The following is a 27638-nucleotide window of genomic DNA, read 5'->3' on the forward strand; positions in this document are numbered from 1 at the left end:
CAGCCTGGTCTACAAAGTGAGTGCCAGGACAGCCAGGGCTACACAGAGAAACCCTGTCTCGAAAAAAAAAAAAAAAAAAAAAGACAGGGTTTCTCCGTGTAACACCTCAGGACAGGAACATGTGAACTCACTCTGTAGACCAAGATGGCTTCAAACTAACAGAGATTCATCTGCCTCTGCCTCCTAAGTGCTGGGATTAAAGACATGCGCCACTATACCCAGCCTCTTCTTACTGTTTTTTATTTGAGACGGGCTCTCTCACTAAGTTGTCAGGCTGGCCTTGAATTTTTGTTTGTTTGGTTGGTTGGTTGGTTTTTGAAGCAGGGTTCTTCTGTATAGCCCTGGCTATCCTGGAACTCACTCTGTAGACCAGGGTAACCTTGAACTCAGAAATCTGCCTGCCTCTGCCTCCCCAAGGAGGCTCAGACAGGTGCACAATTACAAACTTGAGGTGACCTATATTTTATATATTGTATACCAGGATTATATATTGACTCTCAGGCTAACTCCAACTATAAAGCAAGATCCCTTCTCAAAAGCAAACAAACTAAAAGGAAAACAAACCCTGATTTCTGTATTAGTTTGGGTTACTATTGCTACAATGAAACGCCATGACCAAAAGCAACTAGGAAAGGAAAGGCTTTGTTTGCCTTACATATCTGGAGTCCACAGTTCACTGTGGGAAGCCAAGGCAGGGAGAACTCAAACCTGAGAGAGCCTGGAAGCAGGAGCTGATGCAGAGACCATAGAAAATGCTATTTACTGACTTGTTCAGCTCATAGCTTGCTCAGCTTGCTTGTGAATCTTGTCACTGAGCCTTCTGAACCTCCCACATTTCAGGAGTTTCCTTTTAAGTTTACTTAGTTTTATGAGCATCCCTCTTTCAGAAGAAATGCTTTAATTCAAATGAACTTGCTACACAAGGCCAGCATCAAGTTCTGTGATAGAGCTCACTTGAGAGCAAATGGCAATGGCCAAAAACAACTAAACTACTATCAGCAGACAATTTAAAAAAAAAAAAATGTTAGCCGGGTGGTTGGTGGCGCACGCCTTTAATCCCAGCACTTGGGAGGCAGAGGCAGGCGGATTTCTGAGTTTGAGGCCAGCCTGGTCTGCAGAGTGAGTTCCAGGACAGCCAGGGCTACACAGAGAAACCCTGTCTCGAAAAAACAAACAAACAAAAAAGTTACTAAGCCATAAAAATACTGGCTGGGGATGGATCTCAGTTGGTGAAGTACTTGCCTATCACCTACAAAGCCATTTTCAGTACTGCACAGACCCCTTGTCATGGTGCACTCCTATAATCCCAGGGAGAGACAGGGAGATTGGAAGTTCTAGGACATCAGTTTCTGATGAATATGACTATGACTTCTCATGGGGTGGTATGGAAGTTAGGCAGCAGACATGGTTGTGATGGGTGAGTACACCAGCTAATAAGGCAGAATCTGCATGCATTGACTTTTCTGATCCAGTCTTGGAAAGCATGCAGCACTTTTAGCAGATTATCTTAACCACAAGCAATACACAAACCTACTCAGGTTGTAGGGGGAAGGTTAAATTCCACCTCTTGATGGAAGGTGGTAAGGCTCCTGGAGAACATGTGGGATGGAGATATTGTTGGGGCTACCTTGGAAGGCTACAATCTGCCACACACAGGTTAAATAAACAAAGTATCTATACAGGATTTCCAAGAAGCACTTTAAACATAAATACATGTTGAAAGTCAAAGTATGGAAAAAGATATATCATGGAAAGCTGGTGTGGCTGTACAAATACAAAATAGAATACAAAATAGTAGAATTCAGCATAAAGAGTGTTACCAGAGTAAGAGGGACACTGAAAGGCAACAAATAATAAGACCAAAGCCCTCAAATAAATGAAGCAAAAGTTGTTCCCTCAAAAGGGCTCTAGAAATAAATCTCCCAACATTGACACTATAATATATGTTTTTCAGGAGTTGATCAAATAGGAAAGAAAACAATCAGCCAGAATATAGATTTGAATACTATTATCATGCAAATTAATGTAATTGATATTTAGAGAGCACTACATTCCCCAAATAATCTTCTTTAGTGCCGATAGAAAATTCAGAAATATCAACAAACACCAATAAAGGACAAAGGACTTGGATATTGCTCCACTGTGAAGTTGAATTAAAGAGCAACAACAATGGGCTGGTGGGATGGCTTAGTAGGCACACACACACACAAACACACATATACACTATGCTGTACACCCCCACCCTCACATAAAATATGTAATAAAATAAATAAATTTAAAAATCAACAATAAAGCCAGGCATGGTGGTGCTTGTTTTTAATCCCAGCATTCAGAAGGCAGAAAGAAGCAAGATGGATCTCTGTGATTTCAGGATTTGAGTCTCTCTGTCTCAACAAACAAACAACAAGGCGTGGTGATGTATGCCTGTAATGCCTGGGAGGTAGAAACAGGTGGATTTGAGTAGTGTCTATAACACTTGGGAGGTAGAAGCAGATGGATCTCTGTGAGGTCAAGACCAGCCTGGTCTACATAGTGAGTTTTAGGACAACCGGGGTTATGTAAAGAGAACCCATCTCGAAAACATACAAAACAAAACAACAAAGTAAAGCATGCTGCTACAAGTCTATAATCCTAGCACTTGGGAAATAGAAGCCATGCAAATTTGAGGCCAGATTAATTTACTTAGGGAGTTCCAGGCTTACCAGGAGACCTTATCTTTAAAACAGAAAAACCCAAAGGACGCCCCGCCAAAGCAATATATATGTGTGTGATGGTGTATATATGTGGAATATATATTGGGTGATGTGTACCTCTGTGTAGCATATGTGGGATGTGGAGGTCTGAGCTACATAGTGTGTGTGCACCCCATGTCTCTTCTACCCCAAGGGGCTGAGAGGGGCTGGAGCCCACCAGACTCTCCGGGCAGAAAGAGACCTTGACTGTTGGCAAGATGCCTGGTCCTGGTCCATGGTAGTGTTGTTTTAGTTGCTAGCCTTGCAGGTCAAGAGGAGAAAACAGACAGGGAGAAAAGGAGCTTGGCCTTGGATGGGTGAGCAGGGTACAGCCTGGGACTGGACCAAGCTAACTTGAACAGATATGGAGCCATAAAAGGAAAAGGAGCTGGTGAGTTACAGGTGGCAGGAGTCAGGAGTGTGTGGGAGAGAGGGACCTAAACATCTGGGTCTTTAAGCTCTCTACTCTCAGGTTCTTTCACATGGAAACTTGGACCCCTAAGCTTGCTGTTAGTGCACAAATGTATGAGTCTTCATGCTGTGTGAACATGTATGTTTGTATGAAGCAGGTAAGTAAGGCAGGTAAGTATACTAGAGATAAATCTGAAAGCTTTCCTCCTGAGGCAAGTGATTGTAGGGGGGGCGGGCATAAGGAAGAGGGTGGGGATGCTTTAGTTTCCTACAGGTCCCTGGGGGAGAAAGTTGGATAACAAAGGAATATGTTTAGCCCTGGCCTAACCCCCACCCCACTCCACCCCTTCCTTTCCTGTCCCTCATCTCCAGATAGCCTATCTTATTTGAGAAGGGGTTTGAAATGGACCCGAGGGGTTCTACCATCTCCAGGCTGTTTGTTTACTCTTCATTGCCAGGGGACAAAGACAAAAGAAGAAGCATAGCTTGGATGAGGGAGGTAAAGATTTGCCATGAAAAAGTAGGGATTCTGGGTCAGCCTGGGACTGGACCAAGCTAACTTGAACAGACAGGGAGCCATAAAAGGAAAAGGAGCTGGTGAGTTACAGGTGGCAGGAGTCAGGAGTGTGTGGGAGAGAGGGACCTAAACATCTGGGCTCTTAAGCTATTTCCAGCCTCAGTTTCCCCCTTAGGAGATGAGGTGCTGCACTAGTTTCCCGCAGCACTGCTATACCATATTCTAGAAAGGTGGGCCTGTGGAATAGGAGGAGGCAGGATGGAAGTTGCTGCTGAGTTAAGCTTGGGACTGGACTTGAGGGGGATGGTCTTGTGAAATAACCAAGGAAGCTGGAGGGCAGGAAAGGAATTTGGAGGCTAGGAACTTACTTCCTGGTAGATGGAGGAAGGAGGCCAGGGGAGGTGTAAGGCTAGGGGTGGTGTGTGAGGGAAAGGAGGGGGGAAGTCTCCTGTGCAGGTCATTCCCTGAGGCTGGTTGGGGCGGGGCCGACAATGGAGAACAGATCTGAGCGCTGGGCCACCTTCACGCTGCTGCCCAGGTGCCCAGAAGCCCAGGAGCTGAAGCAGGTAAGGGGCTACAAAAGAGCTCTGGAGACACACTTGGTCTGTCTTGTCCTGTCTTTATCCCTCCAGTGGTGGTCTGTCCAAGATGCTGTCTGGACAGGAGGACCTTAGTGTTTACCTCTAATCCCTAATCACCAGTCTGATTATTGTGAGCTGCTTGTTCTGACTGTTCTTTATATTCCCTGCCCAGGCCTAAATGCAGGCTGGATCTCCATCCTGTGAACACACCTACGGAAAGGCACCTGCCTCCTAGCCACCTCTATCTGGTGCAGTGACCCTGGGCAGTGGGACTGACCCCTTGAGTGGAGACTAAGTTGGCCGCCTGTGACAGGTGTGCCGGCCATCATCAGCCACCCCACCATGATCCTGGTGTCTACTATGTCTGGTAAGTAAGGTTCCAGCCATTCAGCTCCTAACACCCCTGATATGGATGAGCCAGGTAGGCTAGGTGGATTTGATGAAGCTGAGCAGGCCCTTTTTTTAAAGACCTATTTCCCCTTCTTGTGGACTGGTGGGCTGTCAGGAGGGGTTGGTTGAAGGGCAGGTACTATCTGCCTTCCAAACCAAGCACTTCCTTAGGAGACCCCTCTGTTGGGAACCAAGAAATAGGCAGTAAGACTGACAAGGGTTTAAGGTGCCAGCTGCACAAGCTACACCATCCTTGGAACATCCTCATTCTGGGGAGCCTAAACAGCACCCTACTAACTTGTCCTTTGCTCCTCACCCTTGCCCAGCAGTGCCTGGGGCCCTTTCGTCCCCTAGCTCTCCCAGCAACAGCAGCCAGGAGGAGCTACTGGATGACCGAGACCCTCTGTTAGTCCGGGCTGAACTGGCCCTGCTATCTACAGTTTTTGTGGCTGTGGCCTTGAGCAATGGCCTAGTGCTTGGGGCCCTAATACGACGGGGTCGGCGTGGACGCTGGGCACCCATGCACGTCTTCATCAGTCATTTGTGCCTAGCTGACCTGGCTGTGGCTCTGTTTCAAGTGCTGCCCCAGCTGGCTTGGGATGCCACCGACCGCTTCCATGGCCCTGATGTCCTGTGTCGGGCCGTCAAGTACCTGCAGATGGTGGGCATGTATGCCTCTTCCTACATGATCCTGGCCATGACACTAGACCGCCATCGCGCCATCTGCCGCCCTATGCTGGCATACCGCCATGGAGGTGGGGCTCGCTGGAACAGGCCAGTGCTGGTGGCCTGGGCCTTCTCACTCCTTCTCAGCCTGCCTCAGCTCTTCATCTTTGCTCAACGTGATGTGGGAAATGGCAGTGGGGTATTTGATTGCTGGGCCCGATTTGCAGAGCCATGGGGCCTTCGTGCCTATGTCACCTGGATCGCTTTGATGGTGTTTGTGGCACCTGCCCTAGGCATTGCTGCCTGCCAGGTTCTTATCTTCCGGGAGATACATGCCAGTCTGGTGCCAGGGCCATCTGAGAGGGCAGGGAGGCGCCGCAGAGGACACCGGGCAGGAGGTCCCAGTGAGGGAGCCCATGTATCAGCAGCCATGGCCAAGACTGTGAGGATGACACTGGTGATTGTGATTGTCTACGTGCTGTGCTGGGCACCCTTCTTCCTTGTGCAGCTGTGGGCAGCGTGGGATCCAGAAGCTCCTCTGGAAAGTGGGTGTGGGTGTGACTAAGGCTGGGTGTGGGGGAGGTAAGGGGCTTCCCCAACACATTGAAATACTCTACTTGCTACCTTTATGCATGTGGTGTCCCTGTGGCTTGCTAATGTGAGCAAGGGACACCCTGGTTCTAGTCTGGTCTCTCTTCTTCATAGGACCCCCCTTTGTGTTGCTCATGCTGCTGGCTAGCCTTAACAGCTGTACCAACCCCTGGATCTATGCTTCCTTCAGTAGCAGTGTCTCCTCGGAGTTGCGTAGCCTGCTTTGCTGTGCTCAGAGGCACACCACACACAGCCTGGGTCCTCAAGATGAGTCCTGTGCCACAGCCAGCTCCTCTCTGATGAAGGATACACCCTCCTGAGTAGCTACTGGGCTCTTTCTATTCAAAAACCCATTGTAGCTTAGCTGACTATCTAGGGTTGGCCCTGGGAGTACCAAGAAAGGGTACCTTGGTTATCCTTGGTCCTCCCTAGGTGACATTGTCCTCAGGTATACAAGAAGGAAGGGTGTAAAGAAACCTTAACATTGGCTCCTTTGTTGCCAGACATGGGAAGCAACTGGGACAGATGCCTCAAGGTCTAGGAGGAGAATAGTCAACAGAGGCACTTGGGCTTCCTATCCTGACAAGTACCCTGCAGATGAGGAAGGCTCCCAGGGAGCTGGAAGAAGGACCAGGATAGGACCAGTAGACCTTCCTGTCATTCCTCCCTCTGGCTGTCTGCCTAATGAAAGTTGCAGTTCATTTTCCACATGGAAAAAAATTTCCTTGGACCAGGTATATGGTGGGCACAGAAGCTGAAATACAAAGATCCGCACACCCATAGACATACCTATGTTCAGGAATCTGTGATATAAGCAACCAAGACTGTATTTTTGAGAGCAGGTCCCCAGGTGAAAATAAACAGCTCCATGTCAACCTTCTGTCTTGGCATCTGGTCTCTAGCAGTGCAGGCTCTGGGAGTTGCCCTGCACCCTACCTGTTCAGCGCCCCACAAACAGCAAAGGCTATTACAAAAGCAACCAGCACACGGGTCTTTATGAATTACTGCCACTTCCATATTTCACAGCCACAGCCCGAGGCTTCCAAGCAAAGGCACAAGAGGAGCTCGTCTACAGCTTCCTTCCTTTGCTACCTCCCAAGAGACCTAGAAGAGGGCTGAGGTGAAGCAATAGGCCTAGGTGGAATGGTGGGCTTGGTGGTGGCTGCTGGAGGTAAGCTGCCTCAGACTGGCTTGCGAGTTGAATCTGGACCCTGGGGATGGGAGGTTGAGGGGGAAGTTGGAGCCCCAGGTCCCCGGGAGAAGACTTTGTTTTTGCTGAAGCTGCTGCAGGCCAGGGGCGTCAGATTTCGAGTTCCTAGACTGGGGGAGGCTGTAGATGCTAACCCATGGCCCTGGCGGACAGCCGTCTTTCCCAGGAGCTCCTTAAACACAGAATTCATGTTCTGTGCCACAGCCTAGCAGAAAGGAAAAACAGAGAGTGCCCAGTGAGTTTCTGCCAATCTCCAAACTAAGGCCTTGGCTACCATACCTTAGCTAGACCAGGCTAGGCCCCCTCTCCACAGGTCATGGGAGGGATGAGTTGAGACTCCAGACCACCTTCCCCACTCCATTCCACCTTCCTTCCTCTAGTCACTTTCAGTGTTACTTGTGGGATAGTAACTTCTTGATTTTGTTCTGGAGGGTGGGGGCAGCTTTAAGCCCTGGGTTCCCCCTCTTTCCACTCCTACTTTTTCTCTGGCTGACACCACAGCTTCTATCCATGGCCTCTGATGCTGTAAACATACAAGGGACTCCTGGATCAGTGTTTTCCCTTGGGTCTTCCAGCTGCCAGGCTTTAGCTCCTGTGTTTTTACCAGCCTGCCCTAGGATCCTTAGGCCTAGGAGTGCCTTCCTAGGCCTAAGACTTAGTAACAGTCTTCAGGGTTTTCCTGCTCAGTCTATAGGGTCTCAAAGAACCCACTGAATAAAGGGGACTCCTTAAGTTGTACCACTCATCAGAGCCTTGTTTTGAGATTATTTTGTTTCCTCAGCCAACTGCCCCTCCTCCTTCTCCACCATTTGTCCTCTCACCTCACTCTCCCTAGCTCTAGGTGCCAGCCTTGAAGTTTGTCCTGGAGCTCCTTGCCCATATCAGCCTAAACAGTCTGGCTTCTCTCTAACTCAAGAATGTTTTGAGTCCCATACCACAGCTGGGCTCATAATCTGCCCTCTCATCTCTGCCTCTGTGCTCCTACACTTGTCCCTGCCACCCTGTCTCTTTCCCCTTGTCCCCAATGTTCCTCCCTAAATTGTGACTTGACTTGCATGTCTGGTAACAGGTGGTAACTGGGACCAAGGAGAGTAGGAGCAATGAGCCTCACCTTGGGAAGAGCAAAGAACATGTAGAAAAGGCGCCCCCTGCTGGCCCCATAGCCAGACCTGGTTTTTACCTTATCCATTTCCACATGTCGTTCAGGGGAGGTAGGGACTAAACAGGGTCGTCTGTGCCCAGAGGGGCCCAAAGCCTCAGGTGGGGTGCCTAGTTCCAGCCTACAAGGCAGAGATAAAAAAGATTGGCAATGGCCCTAGGAAATCCTTGCCCCAAGCTGGCAGTGCCCATCTTAGATATAGTCAAGGAAAAAGATGAGCCTCCATAGTCCTCAAACTCTTCTAGAACCTCTCCAAGTCACAAAAAGGCTGACTCTGTTCTATCTACACTTAGTGACTTTTATGCAACAACTCCTCCAATCCCATGTGACTAAAGCCTGAGCCCACACCCTCAAGCTTAGCAGTGTAGGTAGCCTCTGGCCCACTATGCCTGCTGCTTCTAACAGCACACAAGGCAAAAAGAACCCTCTGAGGAGTTTTCCCAAAGGCCTGGCTTACCGGTTGGCAAACTCCAACGCCAGGAAGCCCTCCGGATGGCTCACAGATTCCCCCATGGCCTGTAGTCCTGAACCAGCCATCTGCTTCTCATCCCTGGGCAAGGAAAAGACTGGCTTACTTTGGACTCTTTCCTGGCTGGAGTTTGGAGGCCAATGGCCCCTGCCTCAATCAAAGGAGTTGAGAATGATTGTTCTTGAGCCCAACCAAGACCCATAAACTCTGGCTTGGGGTTGGGGAGGGCAGCAACCTGGGTTATAACAAGTCCTGTTTGAGATGTCTGAATGACAGCAGCTACTTCCAGAAGGAAGAAAGCCTGAAGATCTATACTCAGTAGGAGCTAAAAAGCAACCATGAATACCACCGCTCAGGAGATCCAAGGCTCACTCACCCCTCACAAAGTGTGATGTACTTATGGGGAATGAGCCCCTGCACACCAGCATGCTCCCCTCGCCACCAGTCACTTGATGCCCGAGCATACAATCGCAGCACATCCCCTCGCTGGAATGTCAGCTCCTGGGCCGTACGGCCAGTGTAGGCAAAGCAGGCCACAGCCTCCACAACTCCCTCCTGGTCTATGGGAAAGAGAGGGTCTGGCTGAGGGTAGAGTGGGTACACAGGAAAAAGATAGGGTAGAGTCTCCCTGCTCCTTTCTCACCATCCTCCTGAGCTGTGGTCCCAGTTTTCAACTCCAGCTCTGGCTCCCCAACGAGGCTCTCCAACTGGCCACCCCTGATGTTTCAAGCAGAGTAAGGCAAACTTGCCTCCACTAGACTCCCTCTCCCCCCAAGAAGCCCCCAAGCATACCCCAGGCAGCTGGCAGAAGGTGGTGCCATGCATTTCTCATAGATGGGGCCTGGCAGCATGGCTGGGGGTGGGAAAACCCGTGCTGGTTGCAGGATAAGGGTCTGGATCAGCTGGTTCACTCGGCCTTGCAAGGCTACTGGGTCTTGCCCAGCAGGCACAGGCAACAGTGTGGGCCCAAAACATACAGCTAGGTTGTAGGAGTCCATCATGTTCTCATCACTGTACTGGGCCAGGCTGGGGAAACACGCAGATCACAGGCAGGGGAACTCCAGCACTAGTGACCCCTCCAATCCCAACAGCCAACTGGCTCCCCAGAAGTACTCACTGGTTGAGGAAGGTGAAGAGATATCGTAGGACCACTAGCACAGGTCTGGGTAGTCTGAATAGCAGATGGCTCACAGGCTCCACCCGCTCACCCACAACTTCCAGTTCTGTGGCCAAGGCAGCCCAAGAGAGCAGACTGAGTAAAGCTGTATTCAATAGCACTAAGGGGTGGCTCTCCTACCTAGCTGGCCTCAGAGCTCACCTGCTGAAGCCAGGAGCTCATTAAACATGTCCAGGGGGAAGAGTGGGGGCTCCAGGCTCCGAAAGTACAGCTTTAGTACCCCAGCCACTGAGTCTAGGTCATGGGCAGTACAGCCTTCCACCAGAGGGTCCTCCCCTGTGGAGGGTAACATGCTAAAATGAGGAGGCTACTTGTGCCTACTGAAGCCACTGCCACATTTGTCCGTCAGTCCTCACCTCTTTCAAAGGCATCTCGGATCTCCGAGATCCTGGCCTGGGCACCTGATACCCGGAAAATGCCTTCATGTTGCAGGCCTGTGGAGGACAAGAAGCTGACAGGCAGAATCCCTTTCTCCACAAATACCCAGTGCCAGCATGGCAGAAGATAAGCTACACTTACCATTGAGATTAATGAAGCGAATACAGCTCTCCACCACAAGGGGCACAGGTTGGCCTGAGCTCTGGGGATAGAGAACACATTTATTTCACTAGGATATAGCAAGACCTCTTATTATTCTATCACGTTTCTCCTAATAGTGTTACAGTGGAGTTTATTGGAATTTCTGTGAAGAAACTGATTTGCTGGTGACATTGACATGGCATTTTGTCTTTTTTTTTTTTTTTTGCGAATTGTTACAAGTGTAATAAGGTAATCAAAATCCAGATGTTGCTGGGCGTGGTGGTGCACGCCTTTAATCCCAGCACTCGGGAGGCAGAGGCAGGCGGATTTCTGAGTTCGAGGCCAGCCTGGTCTAATCAATCTGATTTTTTTTTTAATAAAGGCAGAGTATTTATTTTTTTTAAATTAGGTAATTTCCTCAATTACATTTCCAATGCTATCCAAAAAGTCCCCAATACACTCCCCCCAGTCCCCCACCCACCCACCCCCACCCCTTGGCCCTGGCATTCCCCTGTACTGGGGCATATAAAGTTGGCAAGTCCAATGGGCCTCTCTTTCCAGTGATGGCCTACTAGGCCATCTTTTGATACAAATGCAGCTAGAGACAAGAGCTCTGGGGTACTGGTTAGTTCATTCAATCTGATTTTTATGAATGCTCTAGGTACATGACACATTTGCAAATGACACTGAGGTTTTTTCCCTTCCTCCCCTTTGAGACAGCCCCTCATTAACCTTAGGTTGGCCTAAAACTTGCTGTGTAGCTGAGGCTAGCCTTGATCTCCTGATCATCCACCCCCAAAGTGCTAGGATTACAGGCTGCACCACCATAACCTAGTTCTTTCAGATCTCAGCTTCATTCCTTTTTTATTTTCTGTTTAGAATTGACAAAATTTGGGCCAGAAGTATGGCCTATAAGCATCTTGTGCTGATCCTAATCATAGGGGAGAACTCTCAACATCTCATCTCTAAAAGTGTTAGAGCCCCAGGTTTTCTGAGTTCCTTAAGTGTTTCCTTTAAAACTGGATATGGTGGCATACCCTTTAATTCCAACACTTGGCAGGCAGAGGCAGGCTGATCTCTGTGAGTTTGAGGGCAGACTGGTCTACAGAGTGAGACTCTGTCTCAAAAAACAAGAAGCAAAGACAAACAACAATAAGAAACAAACAAACAGAGTTTCCTTTAATTGGTAGAGGCCACAAGGAAGCACAGAGAGACCTCAGCAAGGCTGGCAATAGCTTGCACAGGAAGGAACACCTGAGCTCCACCCAGGAAGATTGGGACTAGAGAACACTGAGATTAGGCAGTTGCTTGGGCCACCAAAGCTGGAGAAAGACAAGAAGGGACAGTAATGGTCTCTAATGAGCTGGAGTGTAGAACAAAACAAGTACCTGGATAAACTTCTCCAGATCACCTCCAAAAAGTCTCTGGTTATACTGGGATCTAGGATGGAGGGGATGGCTCTTGTGGGATTTTCTCTCTGTGTACTGGGTCCTAAGATGAATGGAAACTGCCTTTTAGGGGAACAAGCCATGGAGAAGTCTCTCCATCCCTATCCCATGCCACAGGCCCTGAACCTCCTAGACAAATTGGGATGTTAGGGCCACAGGGTGCTGGCAGTAGAACTAGAGTTGTGCAGCAAGAACAGGGGAGTTGGGGACCTATGAATAGGCCAACACCCCATGAAGGACTCACCAAGATGTCTCTTGCTTTTCCTTGTTACCTGGAGAGGAGAAAATATTTTCTTGTCTCTCAGGTTGGAAAGCTTCAATAAACCCCAGAGAGAAGAGGCTTAGATTGGAAGTTCAGGATAATCCAATGACCTACACTGGGTTAGTTTCTGCATGCCAAACAACCTCTCTGGTCAGAGAGGAGCATGGGCTAGATCAGAGGGATGAGGAAAGGGAAGCTTTGGGCCCCAGAGAGGGTATGCCTGGAATAGGACCCACCTTGTTGTATGGCCTCCTGGAGCTTTTCATGCTTGGCCTGCAGCTTGGCAAGGATGCTCCGGCCACTCAGATATTCCTGCAGCTTCTGGGAAATGCAAAGAGCCCCTAATTTCAACCTCAACTCAGCCCCCTTTCTCTGTGCTGCCCTTTGTGGCCCTGTCCCACCTGTCCAGCCCCACCGTAATATAGAAGGTTTCTGTCTCCTGCTGCTGGTTCCGTCTACGGCCTGTCTGTCGGGTGCCTGGGTCCGAGCTTGTTGACTTGAGGGACTCAGTAGAGGGGCTGGCCTGCAAAGAGTCCAGTATATCCCCATCCTCTGATGCCACCACCTCTAGCAGAGCCTTAAGTGTTGCCTTCAATGTCTTATTCACCTGAGGGGACAGTGCCAGGGCAGCAAGTCAGGACAGTATGGGAGGAACAAAGTCTAAATCTTCAGAAAGAGGAAAGCTATTGCCAGCTAGGAAGGAACTGTCAGGGCAGCTGAAGCTGAGAGAAGACCCTAGGGCCTGTCCCATCCCGGGCTGAGCCATCATGCCTCTTCTGTCTCGATGGTCTTTTGGTCCAGGCGACTCTGGATGTTTTGAGCTCTGGGCAAAATCTCATCCCGAAGTTCCATCTCGATCTGGATCTCAGCCACCTGTAGCAGATAGTACCAGGGACTGAGGACTAGGTCAGAGCACATAGCTCAGGACACATTTCTGTTGCTTGCCTCTAACTCCTGAGTTCTAGGATGACAGGCATTCACCACCATGCCAGGTTTATGGACTGCTAGGGAGAGAACTAAAGGATTAGAGCATGCACCCTACCAACTGAATTACAGTTTCAGCTAAGAATATCATTTGTATCAATCAGTAAGCCTCAAATACCAATACAAAGGAACACATAAAATATGTGTCATGTGAACAAAGAAACCAGTCAGTGGTGTCTGGCATATGCCTTTAATCCCAGTGCAAGCAGAGGCAGGAGGATTTCTAAGTGTGAAGCCATCCTTGTCTACAGAGCTAGTTCCTAGGACAGCCAAATCTACACAGAGAAGCCCCTTTCCCCTCCATGCCCCCCACACACCAAAAAGAAAAAAAAGAAAGGAAGAAAAAAATGAGGTAGTCCCTACAAGACAAATGCTGTATAAGGCCACTACTGGGAAAGTCCTTTATGTGTCAGTGCTATAGCCAAGCTCACAGAGATAGCAGGATAGTGAGTTCCAAAAGCTGGAAGGGCAGGAATGCAATCCTAAGTATTTATTTGGGACAAATGGGAGGGAAAGTGGATGGGGGTGGGGAGAGGGGAACCTGATTTGGTACTGGGTGAGGGAAAAGGACTGAAGCCTTGAGGGCCAGCAGAAAGAATAGAAACAGGCAACCTTGGGAAATAGAAGGTTGGAGGACCCTCCAGAATGCACCAGAGACCTGGGAGGTGAGAGACTCCCAGGACTCAAAGGGAGGGACCTTAGATGAAATGCCTGACAGTAGGGAGAGGGAACTTATAGAGCCCCTCCTCCAGCAGGAAGATAGGCTAACAAGTGAGGCATGGGGTTGCCACAGTCACAGCTCTGACCCATAATTGTTCCTGTCTGAAAGAATTACAGGAATGGAAATGGAGAGGAGCCTGAGGAAAAGAAGGTCCAGTGACAGGTCCAAAGTGGGATCCAGCTCAAGAGGAGGTCCCAAAGCCTGACACTATTACTCAGGCTATGGAGAACTCACAAAAAGGGACCTATCCTGACTGCCCTCCGAAAGACCCAACAAGCAGCCGAAAGAGTCAGATGCAGATATTTGCACCCAACCAATGGACAGAAGAAGCTGACCCTTGTTGTTGAATTAGGGAAGGCTGAAAGAAGCTGAAGAGAAAAGCGATCCTCTAGGAGGATCAGCAGTCTCAAGTAATCTGTACCCCCAAGATCTCTCAAACACTGGACCACCAAACAGACCACATACACCAGCTGAGGGCCCCCAACACACATACAGTAGAGGACTCTCAGGTCTGTGTTCATTCAGAGATGATGCACCTAACTCTCAAGAGACTGGAGGCCCCAGGGAGTTTAGAGGTCAGGTGAGGTGGGGGATGGGGGCATCCACATGGAGACAGGATAGGGTGGGGAGGAGGTGTGGGATGTGGAGCAGTCAGAGAGTGGATGGGGAGGAGGGGGATGGAATATGGAGTGTAAAAAATAAATTAAAATAAAATAAAATTTAAAAAGAAAATGAAAATAGACAGGGTGACAGCCCCATAGGAATGTAAATGTACTTTTTTTTTTTTTTTTGGTTTTTTGAGACAGGGTTTCTCTGTGTAGCCCTGGCTGATCCTGGAACTCACTCTGTAGACCAGGCTGGCCTCGAACTCAGAAATCCACCTGCCTCTGCCTCCCGAGTGCTGGGATTAAAGGCGTGCGCCACCACGCCCGGCGTAAATGTACTTTAACAGCACAGAACCTTGCACTCGAAAATATCAGAAATAATAAGTTTTATTTTATTTTATTTTAGGTTTTTTGAGACAGGGTTTCTCTGTGTAGCCCTGGCTGTTCTGGAACTCACTCTGTAGACCACGCTGTCCTCAAACTTAGAAATCCACCTGTCTCTGCCTCCCAAGTGCTGGGATTAAAGGCGTGCGCCACCACTGCCTGGCATAAATTTTATTTTTATCAATTAAAAAAAATGTGATCTATTGGGCTAGAAAGCTGGTTTAGCAGTTAAGAGCACTTGCTATTCACCCAAAGGACCTGAGTTCAGTTTCCAGCACCCATGTTAGGTGGCTCACAACTACCTGTAACTCTAGTTCCAGGTGATCTACTACCCACATCTGATCTTCACAGGTACACACACACATGAGGCATTATATATATATTTACACACACATAATTTAAATTTTTAAAAATAATGATCTATTTAAAAGCAGCCACAGTGGAGGCTGAAGAGATACCCAGTGGTTAAAAGTGATTACTCCTTTTGCAGAAGAACACAGAAGAGTTTGGTCCCCAGCAAACAGGCAGCTCATAACCACTTGTAATCCAGTTCCAAGATATCCAATGCCCTCTTCTGACTTCTGACTTCTGTAGGCACTTATATACAGATGCATACACACACACACACAACACACACACACACACACACAGAGACTTATTTCTGTCTGACTCTACCTCCCAGTGCTGGGACTAAAGGTGTGCACCATCTCTGCCCATTAGTGAATTTATTTTTAATTCAGCAAAGAGTTGGAAGAGATTTCAAAAAGAAATCTTTAATAGTGTTGGGAAACAGAAAAGGGAAAGCAGAAAGAAATTAGAGAATCACTCAACCTGTGAAATCTAAGTACAAGGCAGGTTGGGGGGGGGGGATGAAGAATAGAAGGAAGAGGAGGATATCAAAGGAACCCAAGAGCCTCAAAAGCAAACAGGTACACTCATTGCTTAGCACCAAAAGGGAAAATGGATCCCCAAGGCAAAGCATCACGGAATTTTACATCAGAGGAGAAAGACTATCCTAAAAGCTCCTGGGATGAGTACAGACCTCTAATTAGAAATGATGCTACATGCTGTATTTCTTCCCAAGTGTTTGTTATGAATTTTTTGCTGTTGTCAGTTTCTCTGTTTGTAGACAGGTTTTTACACAGAAGTCTAAGCTGGGGATTTCACTATGTAGCCCAGGCTAGCCTTAAACTTAGGATAATCCTCCAGCCTTAGTTTTCCCAGTACTAGGATAACAGGCATGGACTGTCTGTCATACATGGCTAAGAACAGTTTTCAATGTATAGTATATGGATAGTCATAGTGAACATTTGGACTGTGGTGGTTGCACTGTGTTTGAGGGCAGTCCTGTGAGTGAGCTGCCACCGAAAACTGCTCTAATGGGCCAGAGGCTATGGAATGGAGGACTGAGAAAAAAAAGAACTTTCAGCATCCTGGAATTTGTTTTCTTTTAGGGAAATGTAAATTATGTGAGTGACCCACAGTAGCATGAAGTCCAGAGACCATGAAACCCTTTGAAATGCTCGGTCCTTAAGGGTAGCAGTAGTGGGTGGAATAAACTAACCCTCACCTCATCATCTTCATGGGGCTGGTACTCAAAACGTAGATGGGGGCAGAAGGCCATGGCATGAACCTCAAGCACCTTGGCCTTGTCCCCTGGAGGATCCAAAGCCTCTAGAGCCTCTTCCAGGCTGCCTAAGCCCTGCATCTGGGAGGTTTGGGTACGGCTCTCAGCAGCTGTGTAGCTCCGGAGGGCCTGCTCCAGGGCCAAATGGAAACCTGTGTCACAGCACTGGGAAGAAGCAAGCAGATACTGTTGTGGCCCCGGAACCAGAGTCAAGGACTCCAAGCTTTTAAGCTCCAGTTACCATAGCCCCACCTGCTTGCCCATACAAAACTCACATCCATGAGGTCCAAGATATCGTGTAAGTAGTAGTTGCTGATGGCGGCATTGACACTGGCCAGGCTGAGCAGGTACTCATTTCGGGCCTTGGTGCACTTAAGTTTATGCTCCAAGTACTTGGCCTGACGCTGCTCAAGACACCAAGGCACACCAGGGTCACTCACTTAGAGACCACTCTTATCTCCACATTTTCTCATTCCCTCTGCAGACAAGCATGCCCAATGTGCCGCAGGTATTAAGTTCATGCTTAATATACGAACTTCTTTACTCTGCCATATACCAACCCTTGGTGCACTCAGTGCTCAGCCTTACTGTGCAGTCTCCCACTCAATCCCCATAACCTATCTCGACTCCTTAGCTCTTCACTGGCTACTTTTGATCTCTTGGCAAGGGCTGATTCCCCCTCCCTGCCACCCACCTTGCCTTGGTTTGAGTCCCCAACATGCCTCACTGTCATTCTCCAAAGTGGAATCAGGTCACATGGAAATAGATGGTTAAGTAAAAGGCATTCATATGCAGACCCCATGATGGAGATAAGAGCTAGGAGGATGTATGACAAAGCCACTTAGGCTCCACATAGGGATGACACAGAACAAAAGTCATTGTCCTCAACCCCACTTAGCATGGAGCCTCCCCACTCTTTCCAAGGGGTCCCCTTGAATGCTTCTTCTTGAGGAATGGCACCCAGTCACTCATCCTGAGTTCTTGTGCCCTTAAAACCTTAGAAGCTAGCAGGAAAAAGTTCTCTAGACTTAGAGTACTGTAGCTCTCTGCTTCAGCAAGGCTGTGGGACAAGCTTGGAGCATGATGTGATAGAATCATCTGTCATGGCCCTGTGGTTGTCTTTCCCCATCTTTTAGGTCTGTTGAAACATCTGTAACCTAATGCTGCCATTGTCTTTCTATATCCCAGAGCCTTCAGGTCTGACCAGGAAGGAAGAAGAACCTTGCTGGAGGCCTATGACTCTTCCCCTACTCTTCTTTGCTCCACGGACAGCCAAGCTGGGAAGCCAGGCTGTCCTTTGTAAGGACAAAGGCCAGGGGCCAGAGCTATCAGAGATGGACAGAGACAGGAGGCCCATGGCCTTCCAGGCCCACCTTCTCCACTAGCCTCCCTCCTTTCTTGAGAGAGCTCTTTCGGTGGGGCCCTGTCTCAGCGGTGGTGGTAGTAGTGGTGGTGGTGGCAGAAGAAGTAGTGGTGGTGGATAAGGCACTCCTGCCTGACCGCTTCTCTTCTTGCCGCTCCGCTTCCCGAAGTTTAGTCTCAGCATTCATGCTCTCTGAGTGGTACACATGGTACATCTTCTTGGTCTGCAGGGAGGCCCAGGCAAAGTAGCCCTGCTGAAGGTCATGACTAAGAAGAGTCCCTCAGCCCCTCTTAGCACCCCCAAGATTCAGATCTGAGATTTGGGCCATTTCACCTAAGTGTGTTGTTATTTAACTACTCTGTTCTCAGAGCATAGAGGGGCCCATGCCTGTTGCCCCCCAGACTCAAGACTCAGGTCTCCCATGAGCATCCATTTTTTTTGAGCCTGATTGGGAGATGCAATAGCTTGCAGCTGTTCCTGCTTCCTGTTGTTAGTAGACAGCAGGTCCTGCTTACTGTCTGGAGTTCTGAGACCACTTCCAGGAGCTCATCCTGCAACTGCTGCACCAGGTCCTTGCTCTAGAGATGAAGGGGAATGTGTGACCATAGCATTCCTCTACTTAATGCCCCCCACCATCCTGTGACAACTCATCCCACCTCAGATTGGTATGAGTTGACCTTGGACTACAATTTCCACCTGGCCTCCCATGCCTCTCAACCACAGATAGATCCCCATGTGCTTTTTTTTTTCCGGTTAGATTCTGAGGCCTTCCACAGACCCTACCTTTTTGACAATACGTCCCACATCTTCGCTGATGTGACTTAGGCGCTGTGCCAGGGGCCCAGCCAGCACCTCACTGAGGGCAGCACTTTCCCGACTCTGCTGCCGAGTGTGTTCCAGCAGCACAGCCCAGCAGTGCAAGGGTGACAGGAGAGTCGGCTCTTTCCTGTAGCGGAGGAGAACTCAGACCAAGGAGCCTAGGTCTCAGGCCCTGCAAGGCACTACTGCTAGTGTGGTACCTACCGGAAGCTTTGCTGTTCCTGGCTGCTGCCCCCAAGGCGACCACTGCGGCTGGTAAAGCGTTCAGCCAACTTGTCCAGGCCCCGAGAATACTCCAGTTCTACCTCCGCCCGGCGCCGCATGAACTCAGCTAGCTCCTGCAGCAAATCCCGCCGAAGCTCTCCCTGAAGCTCCAGGCAATGAAGCTGCTCACTCAACTGCCAGCGCATCTCTGCAAGGGGACCTTGGTTTAGGGCGGGCAGACATGCAAGCCGTGAACCAACCAGACCAGAAAGACGTAGGAGATGCAGAGACAGACAACCTGTCTGCACCAAAGGCTCCCTGGCACCTGACTGAGCTAAAAGCTAGAGCAAAGAACAGAAGAAGTGTGTCCTGAAGCAAAGTACTCAGGTTCAGAAGCCCCTGTGCACTTGGGAAGGGCCCTACGGCAGAAAACTCTGTACTGTGGTTTCTGTACAAACACAAGCAGCTGCTCAGGGGCAGGACTGCTGTGGTACTCCATCAAGCTGGAGAGACTTCAGGCCAGGTCAAACCTGTTCCATAGTAAGAGCCATGGCCAAGTGTTGATAAGTGAAGGGACAGAAGGGGCTGGACTAAGTGTTCTGCCTGTTGTTTCTACTGACAGTTACCCACCCCAAGACTTTTCCCTCTATCTTACAGGGGAGTCATAGCTGGTGGCCCCATACTACCACAGGGCTTTTGACATCTTATCTCTGGCCTGATTTGGCAATACTTCTTACCTCACCCATATCTAAAGCAAAAGCTGCCTAACCTGCAAGCTCTAGCACTAGTGTGTCCCCATCTCCCAGACCAAGGGCCCATATGAGCACCACAACCCACACCCCATTACATAGAATACATAAGGCACACTGTCTTGGCTTCTGGTAAACAGGATATGAACGACAGGTTTTCAACTATAACCTCAAAACAGGACATTACTTGATTTCTTCATTTAGTGCAATGTGATTTTGTATCTATTTCATTCCAGGCATATTCTAGACACAGTCCCTGTTCCTCTGGAGCAGGAACCATTGTGGGAGACAGACAGCATGGGAAAAGCGCCATGGTAGAATGAGCAGGAGCAATGGGTACTTATAAGATGGACACATGGGCCAAGTGTAGTGGTGCACTAGAATCCCAATACTCAAGAAGTAGGAGCAAGAGTATCAAAACTCAAGATCATCTTTGGCTACACTGTGAGTTTAAGGTTATCCTAGGCTACACAAGACACTGCCTTTTAAAAAAGTATACAAGGGGCTGTAAAGATGGCTCAGCAGTTAAGAGCACCTCTTCCAAGCCGGGCGGTGGTGGCGCACGCCTTTAATTCCAGCACTCGGGAGGCAGAGGCAGGCGGATTTCTGAGTTCGAGGCCAGCCTGGTCTACAAAGTGAGTTCCAGGACAGCCAGGGCTATACAGAGAAACCCTGTCTCAAAAACAACAACAACAACAACCCCCACCCCCCAAAAAAACCCAAAACCAAAAGCACCTCTTCCAGTGGTCCTGAGTTCAATTCCCAGCAACCATATGGTGGCTCACAACTATCTATAATAAGTTCCGATGCCCTCTTCTGGCATGCAGGTGTACATGCAGACAGAACACTCATCCATAAAATAAATAAATAACAGGACTGCACAGAGAAACCCTGTCTCGAAAAACAAAACAAAAGAAAGAGAGAGAGAGAGGAAAAAAATATTATATATATATATATATATATATATATATATATATACAAAAAGCAAGGGGGAGGAATCTGGGCAGGGAGCAGATGACCTAAAGCTTGTGGACTAGAATTCTCATCTGGATGCCCAAGGAGCTATAAGCCAAACAGTGGTCTCATTTCATTTTCAGGGTCCCTCTAGCTACTGTATAGAGCCCAAGGAGCAGCTACTACATTTCACTTGTCTAAGGAAAAGATGGTGGACATTGGGACTAAGAGAGCCAGTCTGAAAGGCAAGACCCAGGAGTATCTATTCAAAGAAACCCACTGTAAAGAGATCAGAATGGGTGGACTTCTATCCTGACAGTGACTTTCCTGGAGCTATGAGATGAAAAGCCTTGTTAGGTATTTCCTATCCAGACCTCCCATCTTCCTATGTGATTTCCTTTCTCAGTACGTCCTCTGCCTGCTCTCAGAGTCCACTCTCTGGTGATACTGACTTTTCCAGCTGCATGCATGGCCCACTCATCAGCCTTTTATACCACCCACTGGAATCCCTTGGGGGTGGATTTTGGGGATCACCTTTAACTAGGTCATTGAAATTGCTAAATTTCCACTAAGGGGACAAGTTAGGCAGATGGGAGCTGCTGTGTATGTATGGAAACTCCTAACACCGAAGCCAATGCAAAGCAGAGCCCACAATACCAAGTGTTATTGCCACCAGTCTCCTGTCTCTGAAGTGGGCTGTGCCAGCCACTCACTAGGATGAGTGCTAATGGTGCTGACTTCTATCAGGGAAATCTCCACTAAATGAGAATAACAGGGTTTAAAGAATGGCAATTTAAGTTCAAGTAGGGTCCCAAGAGGACCCAACAGGCCCTTCCTTACAGTGCCTGTCCTGTGTTCCAGAACTTGCTTGCTACTCATGGAGGGACCGACTACAGCTGCACAATGCTGAGTGCACCAGCAGATCACACTATTGTGTGGATTCTCCAGTAACAGCAATAGCACTTCTGCTTCTGAACATGCGCACCAGCTGGTGTCAAAGAGCTATAGATTGCAAGCCAATTGCATCTGAGGTCCACAGAAGGTAGGAAACTGCTGTTCCAAGACTCCAGGTTGTAGCAGAGCTTTCAGATCTCAGCTCAAAAAACCCTGATCCCCAACCAAGCTCTGGCCCTTGTCTAGCCCCAGTGTGCTCTTGGGACCTTGGTTGTCCTTTGTAGTGGCTATTATCATACATGAAATCAGCTGTGCACTGGCTGTTTACTGTTTTTCTCTCCTCAGACCTGTGAACCTCAGAAGGGCAAGGACTGCTTCTCTCCTATATAATAAGGTATTCACAGAGTCTGCAGCAAAATAGATGTAGTAAAAAAAAGAAAAAATCTGGGTGTGATGGCATATGCTTGTCATTCCTAGCCCTGGAAGTTTGAGGCAGAGGATGTTGCAAGTTCCAGGCCAGCCTGAATAAAATAATGAGTTCAATACTATCCTGTTGTACATACCAAGCTCCAATCCTACTCACCCAAACAAACAAACAAACAAACGAACAGTTGACAAAAAAAGAGTGAGAAATCCTGCATATTTGCATTGCAAAGCTGGGACCCAGGCCCCCCTAGCACTTCCTGTGAGCCAGGCATTCACTCTCACTTCTGCTGACCAGCAGAGCAGAATACATTGTCCTCCAAACCACGACTATGCTGACCTTTTAGAAATTAGAGTGCCAAAATAGTGCCCCTGTTCCAGCATAATTGGAAGACTTTCTTTTGAGGGAGGTTGGTGAGAAATAATAGCCACAAAGGCTGAACACCCTAAGTGAGCAAGGGCCATTTAAAAGATATTCTAGGGCCAAACTCCAGTTTCTCTTGATGGGAACTAACCGGCCTGTGTTTGCTGACTGAAGACATTTCAAGGTCCTTAGGCTTCAGGACATTTTGAGGAAGTAGGATGGAATCATTGTCTCCATCTGCTGGCTCACCCTCTGCAATCACCTCAAGCTGCCTCTGGACACCAAGATGAGGAGGACTGGGTCAAACTTTCAAAGGCAGTTATGCTCTCCACTATAACAGCAACACATCACGAAGATACACTTTGTTATAAATTGCTTGCACCAAATAAGTACATTGGAATTTCATCTACAGGTTGGAAAACTCCAAGGATCATATTATTTCTTCTCTTATGAGCCATTGTGCTCTGTGACAGGTAAGTCACTGTGTTTGTATCCAAAGTCTTTGGAAATAGGAAGAGAGCCAAGATATCTGGAGGCAACAAGCAAGTGGGGGTGGGGGTAAGGGAGGTTAGACACTGCCTCCTTTCCTGTGAAAGAGTTACCTACCACACCCTGAAGAAATGAAGCTGTCAGCAAAGAACTCACAAAGCTCTTTTGCATGTGATTTGCATAGAAGTGTTTGCCCAAATCCAGAGGTCTAATAGCCTAAGGCTGTAAAGCCATCCCAGTTGAATTTCTCTAACCCATATTCAGTCTCCTAGCCTGACCCAAGACCAACCACCCTAAACCTGCAAGCTAACACAGTGCCAAAGGGAGGTGAAGGTGCTAAGAATTCATAGATTCTAGTGGTGTTAAGAGTGAGGTGTCAGGCTACCAACAAAGTCAACGTGGCCCATTATACTCAGGCTAGAAAGCCACCCTCTCAGTCTGTCCTTCCCTCGGGCTACCACAGTCATTGCTGCCTGAGTGAGCAACAGGCGACCCAAGTTGGGTAAGGAGGCGAGAGGGAGGGCTTGGGCAGGCAGTTGAGGCCAAAGAGGCTTCAAGAAGCAGGGCTTGGGCTCCCTCCTCCACCCTGCTCCTGGTACCCCTGAGATCAGCAGCGGACACTTGGGGTCTCCCCTGTAAACCAGGACTAAAACACCCTCTCACCTTTGACCTGTGCGTCATACTCGGGTTGTAGCCCCCGCTCCCGCCGCAACTTCCCATGCGCCGCCATGGCCGAAGGCCGTTCGCGACTTCGAGTCCCAATGCTCCCACGCGGAAGCGAGGCGAGACCGCCAAGCGCAGGGACCAGGGGCGCCAAGGCCAGCACCCTCCGCGGGCTCCGCCCCGCCAGCACCACCCCCAGCACAGTCCCCGGAGGGGCGGGGCGACTTGGACCCGGTGGGCCTCTGAAAGACTAGGCACCCTTTTCAGGCTCATCTCTCTTGAGACAAGTTGCTCCTCTAACTAGATCACCGTGAGCCCAAAGTGTCAACATAAAGCAGCAATGCTAAACAACCTCAACATGTCTGGGACCACCTGCTGCTGTTCCTCATTATCTGCAGAAACCTATCTGTGGTTCCAAGTGTCAGACAACACCCCTATGGCCACTAGCCCTCAATACTAATGGACAATGGCACCATAGCTGCTCCAGGCTCAAGACTGCTCCTAGGTGGTCTGCCTCTGAAGCCTTCCTGGACATCAGATGCCACCCTCCTTCCAGAGTCATAGCCCATAGTGAGACCTATGGGAGTTCAGACAGCTGAATGGGAAGTTCCCCAGAGAACTGTAGGCTTATGTTCTCCCTGGGCCCCCTGAGGGGGAGGGAGCAGGGTTCAGCTACAGTTCCCCTTCTACTCAGCCCCAAAGGAAAGAACTAGCCTCATTTCCCCATAGGTAGCTACCACTTCCTGCTGCCGGAAGAGACTGTTTTTGTTTCTTTTCCCTTCCATCTTGCACCCTGTAGGGACCTATACCAGTGGGGGCTTTGAACCAGCCTAGAAACAACTCCTATTGCCTCCTTTATCCAAGGATGATGGTGATTTTATTCACCCCCATCAACTCTAAGTCATAAGGCAAGATCTACTCATTAACTTGTCATGTTTTGTTTTGTCTCATTCACAAGGCTTCACTTTGTAGCCCTGGTTGGCTTTACACAATCCAGGCTGGACTCAAATTCTGCCTCTGCCCCAAGTGCACAACCACACCAGGCTCTTCTAGTCAATTAGGAAGGCAGGAGGCAGGTGACAAGCCATCTGTCTTTAGTTCATTGGAGAGAAAGCCTCGGGTATACAGATTGTGGGTGATAGGCAAGATAACTTACAAAACATGCTTGAAGGTACTAATACAAGGGCATCCACACCTGTACTTGCATGCATGGATGTCAAACTTGTGAGCCTGACATGGAGATTTGGCAGGAGGGGAGACTGTTCTGGACTTTCAACTGTGTTCAATCTTTTTTTTTTTTTTTTTAAGATTTATTTATTGTTATATGTAAGTACACTGTAGCTGTCTTCAGACACACCAGAAGAGGGCATCAGATCTCATCACTGATGGTTATGAGCCACCATGTGGTTGCTGGGATTTGAACTCAAGACCTTTGGAAGAGCAGTCAAAGCTCTTAGTTAACCGCTGAGCCATCTCACCAGCTTCAATCTTGTTCTTTTTTTTTTTTTTCTTTTTCTTTCTTTTTTTCTTTTTTGGTTTTTTGAGACAGGGTTTCTCTGTATAGCCCCTGGCTGTCCTGGAACTCACTCTGTAGACCAGGCTGGCCTCGAACTCAGAAATCCACCTGCCTCTGCCTCCGAAGTTGAATCTTGTTCTTGATCTCCATTTGCTTCCAATACCAAAGCCCTTCTCTAAGATGCTGTTGGTGCTCACAGAACCTTGAAGAAATGGTCTAGAAGCTAGCGAAATGTTGGCAAGCCCAAGTCCTGGACTTCCAGAAGCTGGTCTCAGAAGTAGCAATGTTGGAATCTTCCACCAAGGTAAGCAAGCCTGTATCGTTCTCCTAGCACACGAATGGACATCCATCCTTGTGAACTTGCTTTGTCAGGACATTTATTTCAAGAGTGCCTCATGCTAAAGTCAATCAGGCACCAATGCCTTTATTAGTTAAAGCAACCCACCCTACCTGTCTTCCCTTCTATCTGACCCTTAACTAGTCCTTAGAAGTCACCCATCCAAGCAGCAGAGCCAGAGCAGGATTCAGGCACACAAGAAATGGCTACTGAACTAGCCTTCAAATGTTCCTAGTCCTTGATCCAGAAATCTGAATGGTGCCCCATTCAGCCCTTTGCATGAAACTGAGTGAAAAGCAAAACAAAAAACTTAGTGACTGGCTGTTTTCAGGACACTTGCTTGGCATCTGAAGCCATGAGTGAAACTGCTTTCTGTACCTTTAGCTCTTGCTCCTTTTGTTTGGAAACAGGGTCTCACTATGTAGGTCTGGCTGTTCTGGAACTTACTATGGAGACCAGGCTGGCCTCAAACTCACAGAGATCAGCCTGCCTCTGCCTCTCAAGTTCTGGGATTAAAGGCATGTGCCAGCATACCTGGCCTGTTCCTTTTTGGCTTTTTTTTTAATTAGATTTATTCATTTAATTTTATGTGTATATGTATGTGTAACTTGTATGTGTGCATCAGAATCTCCAGATTCTGGAATTACAGATGGTTATGAACCTCCTACACGTGGGTGCTGGGAATCAAACTGGGATTCTCTACAAGAGCAACAAGTGCTGTTTACCAATGAACCATTTCCTCGGCACCCTTCTTGGCTTTTTGAGATAGGGTATATCTTTCAGTAGCTCTGGTTAAACTAGAACTTACTATGTAGACCAAGCTAGCCTTGAACTTCTGCCTCTACGTGCTGAGACGAAGCACAAAAAGCACTACCACAGCTAGCTAGCTCCCGTTTTGAGACTCTAAAAGCCTGCAGGGCAGAGTGGGAGTGGGTGGGTGGTGACTTAGAGGCAAGCCAGAGTTGCAGAGTGAGTTCCAGGCTGAATGAAGCTATAGAGACCCAGTCTCAAAAATCAGAGAAGCTGGGTGAGGGGGTGCTCACCTAGAGGCAGAGATAGGGGCTATATATGGAGACTGTCAAAACAAACAAAACCAAAGCCCAACAAGATAAGTAATGGAGGTGGTTCCAGTGGTTAAAGAGCTCTTCCAGGGGACAGAGTTCTGTTCTTAAAATTCAAAGGCTGCTCACAACCACGTAATACTTCACTTCTAACGCATTATCCTCTCCCTTTCCACCCTCCCCCCACTAAATCTTTAAAGAGAGAGCGAGGGTTATATATACAGGATTATTTCTTTATGACAGGGCATCACAATGCAGGCATTGAACTGTTTATATTCAGCATGAAATATATTTAACTTCATACACTTATCAGAATACACTTAGAGCTGCCTGCCTATCTCTGGAGCTCTGCAAAACATTTTTGAATATGTGGAAGGATGTACGCTTGGTCCTGAGGGATGAGGACCACAGGGCTGATGAGCTCAGATTGGCTGGCTACTCTGGACAGAGGGAAATGAGAGGATAGTGGGGCTCAAAAGAGAAAAAAAGGATTGGAGAGGGCTGGAGAGATAGTTCAGGTTCAGAGCACTGACTGCTCTTCCAGAGGTCCTGAGTCAATTCCCAGCAACCACATGGTGGCTCATAACCATCTGTAGTGGGATCCAATGACCTCTTCTGGTGTGTCTGAAGACAGCGACAGATACATAAAATAAGCAATTCTTTAAAAAAAAAAAAAAGGAAAGAAACAAAGAAAGGAAAGATTAAGCATGAAGGTAAGGCCTGGAGAAGTGTCCCTAGAGTCACCCTCAGCCTCCGCTCACAATGTAAGAGGCAGACGCCGCCGAAGCAGGGGAAGTGCTGGGCCCCCAAGGCCTAGCAGGCCTGTGGTTTTCCCCTTCACAGCTCTGACCTCCGCCCAGGAAACCTAACCGACTAGGAGGCGGGGCGGACAGCAGAGTTTCAGGCGGCCACCAATGACACCTAAGCAACCAGTGCAGAGGGCGGGCGGGCGGGCCTCGAGAGGATTCTGTAAGCGCCTTAAGAGGATCTGCAAACTCCCCCACCCACCAATTCTAAGCCACGATTGAGCCACTGCGCATGTCCACCGCTTTACCGCAAGGCGGCAGGCCTAGCGCTGCAGAACCAATCAGAGATTGAGAACTAAGACCACCACCGGCTTGCGAACCGGAAGGAACTGACGCCAGCACGCCGGGTGGAACAAGCTGCTCGACTCATACAAAGGGAAGTACGTAATTTTAGCCAACCAGACGGAGTTTCTTTTTTCTTTTTTCGAGACAGGGTTTCTCTGAGTAGTCCTGGAACTCACTCTGTAGACCAGGCTGGCCTCAAACTCAGAAATCCACCTGCCTCTGCCTCCCAAGTGCAGGGATTAAAGGCATGCGCGACCA

General features: G+C 48.6%; 2 protein-coding genes across 8 annotated transcripts; one reads left to right on the forward strand and one right to left on the reverse strand.

Moving 5' to 3' along the window:
• The first annotated feature begins 3149 nt into the window (after positions 1-3149).
• On the forward strand, positions 3150-6774 carry Avpr2 (arginine vasopressin receptor 2). 6 transcript variants are annotated; one of them, XM_029473565.1, is made up of 4 exons: positions 3150-3314; positions 4414-4608; positions 4958-5842; positions 6003-6763. In XM_029473565.1, exons 2-4 carry the CDS (start codon positions 4584-4586, stop codon positions 6206-6208), a joined length of 1116 nt encoding a protein of 371 aa, XP_029329425.1. In that variant the 5' UTR covers positions 3150-3314; positions 4414-4583; the 3' UTR covers positions 6209-6763. The 6 variants fall into 6 exon arrangements, with proteins under 6 accessions (XP_029329425.1, XP_029329424.1, XP_029329426.1 ...); XM_029473564.1 differs by having other exon boundaries at positions 3150-3301; XM_029473566.1 differs by lacking the exon at positions 3150-3314 and adding an exon at positions 3469-3642.
• Arhgap4 (Rho GTPase activating protein 4) lies at positions 6693-23507 on the reverse strand. Of its 2 annotated transcripts, none has more exons than XM_021152944.2 (22): positions 23376-23507; positions 18840-19047; positions 18600-18762; positions 18332-18394; positions 17827-18039; positions 16729-16857; positions 16397-16618; positions 12904-13005; positions 12548-12739; positions 12369-12453; positions 12115-12142; positions 11811-11913; positions 10423-10483; positions 10260-10337; positions 10045-10179; positions 9844-9949; positions 9519-9752; positions 9370-9443; positions 9103-9286; positions 8715-8807; positions 8279-8378; positions 6693-7303 (listed from the first exon to the last, which is right to left on the reverse strand). In XM_021152944.2, exons 1-22 carry the CDS (start codon positions 23440-23442, stop codon positions 7070-7072), a joined length of 2874 nt encoding a protein of 957 aa, XP_021008603.1. In that variant the 5' UTR covers positions 23443-23507; the 3' UTR covers positions 6693-7069. The 2 variants fall into 2 exon arrangements, with proteins under 2 accessions (XP_021008603.1, XP_029329423.1); XM_029473563.1 differs by having other exon boundaries at positions 6867-7303; positions 17827-18069.
• Positions 23508-27638: the final 4131 nt, after the last annotated feature.

The sequence above is a fragment of the Mus caroli genome, chromosome X (genome assembly GCF_900094665.2).
Source record: "Mus caroli chromosome X, CAROLI_EIJ_v1.1, whole genome shotgun sequence".
Classification (NCBI taxonomy): Eukaryota; Metazoa; Chordata; class Mammalia; order Rodentia; family Muridae; genus Mus; species Mus caroli.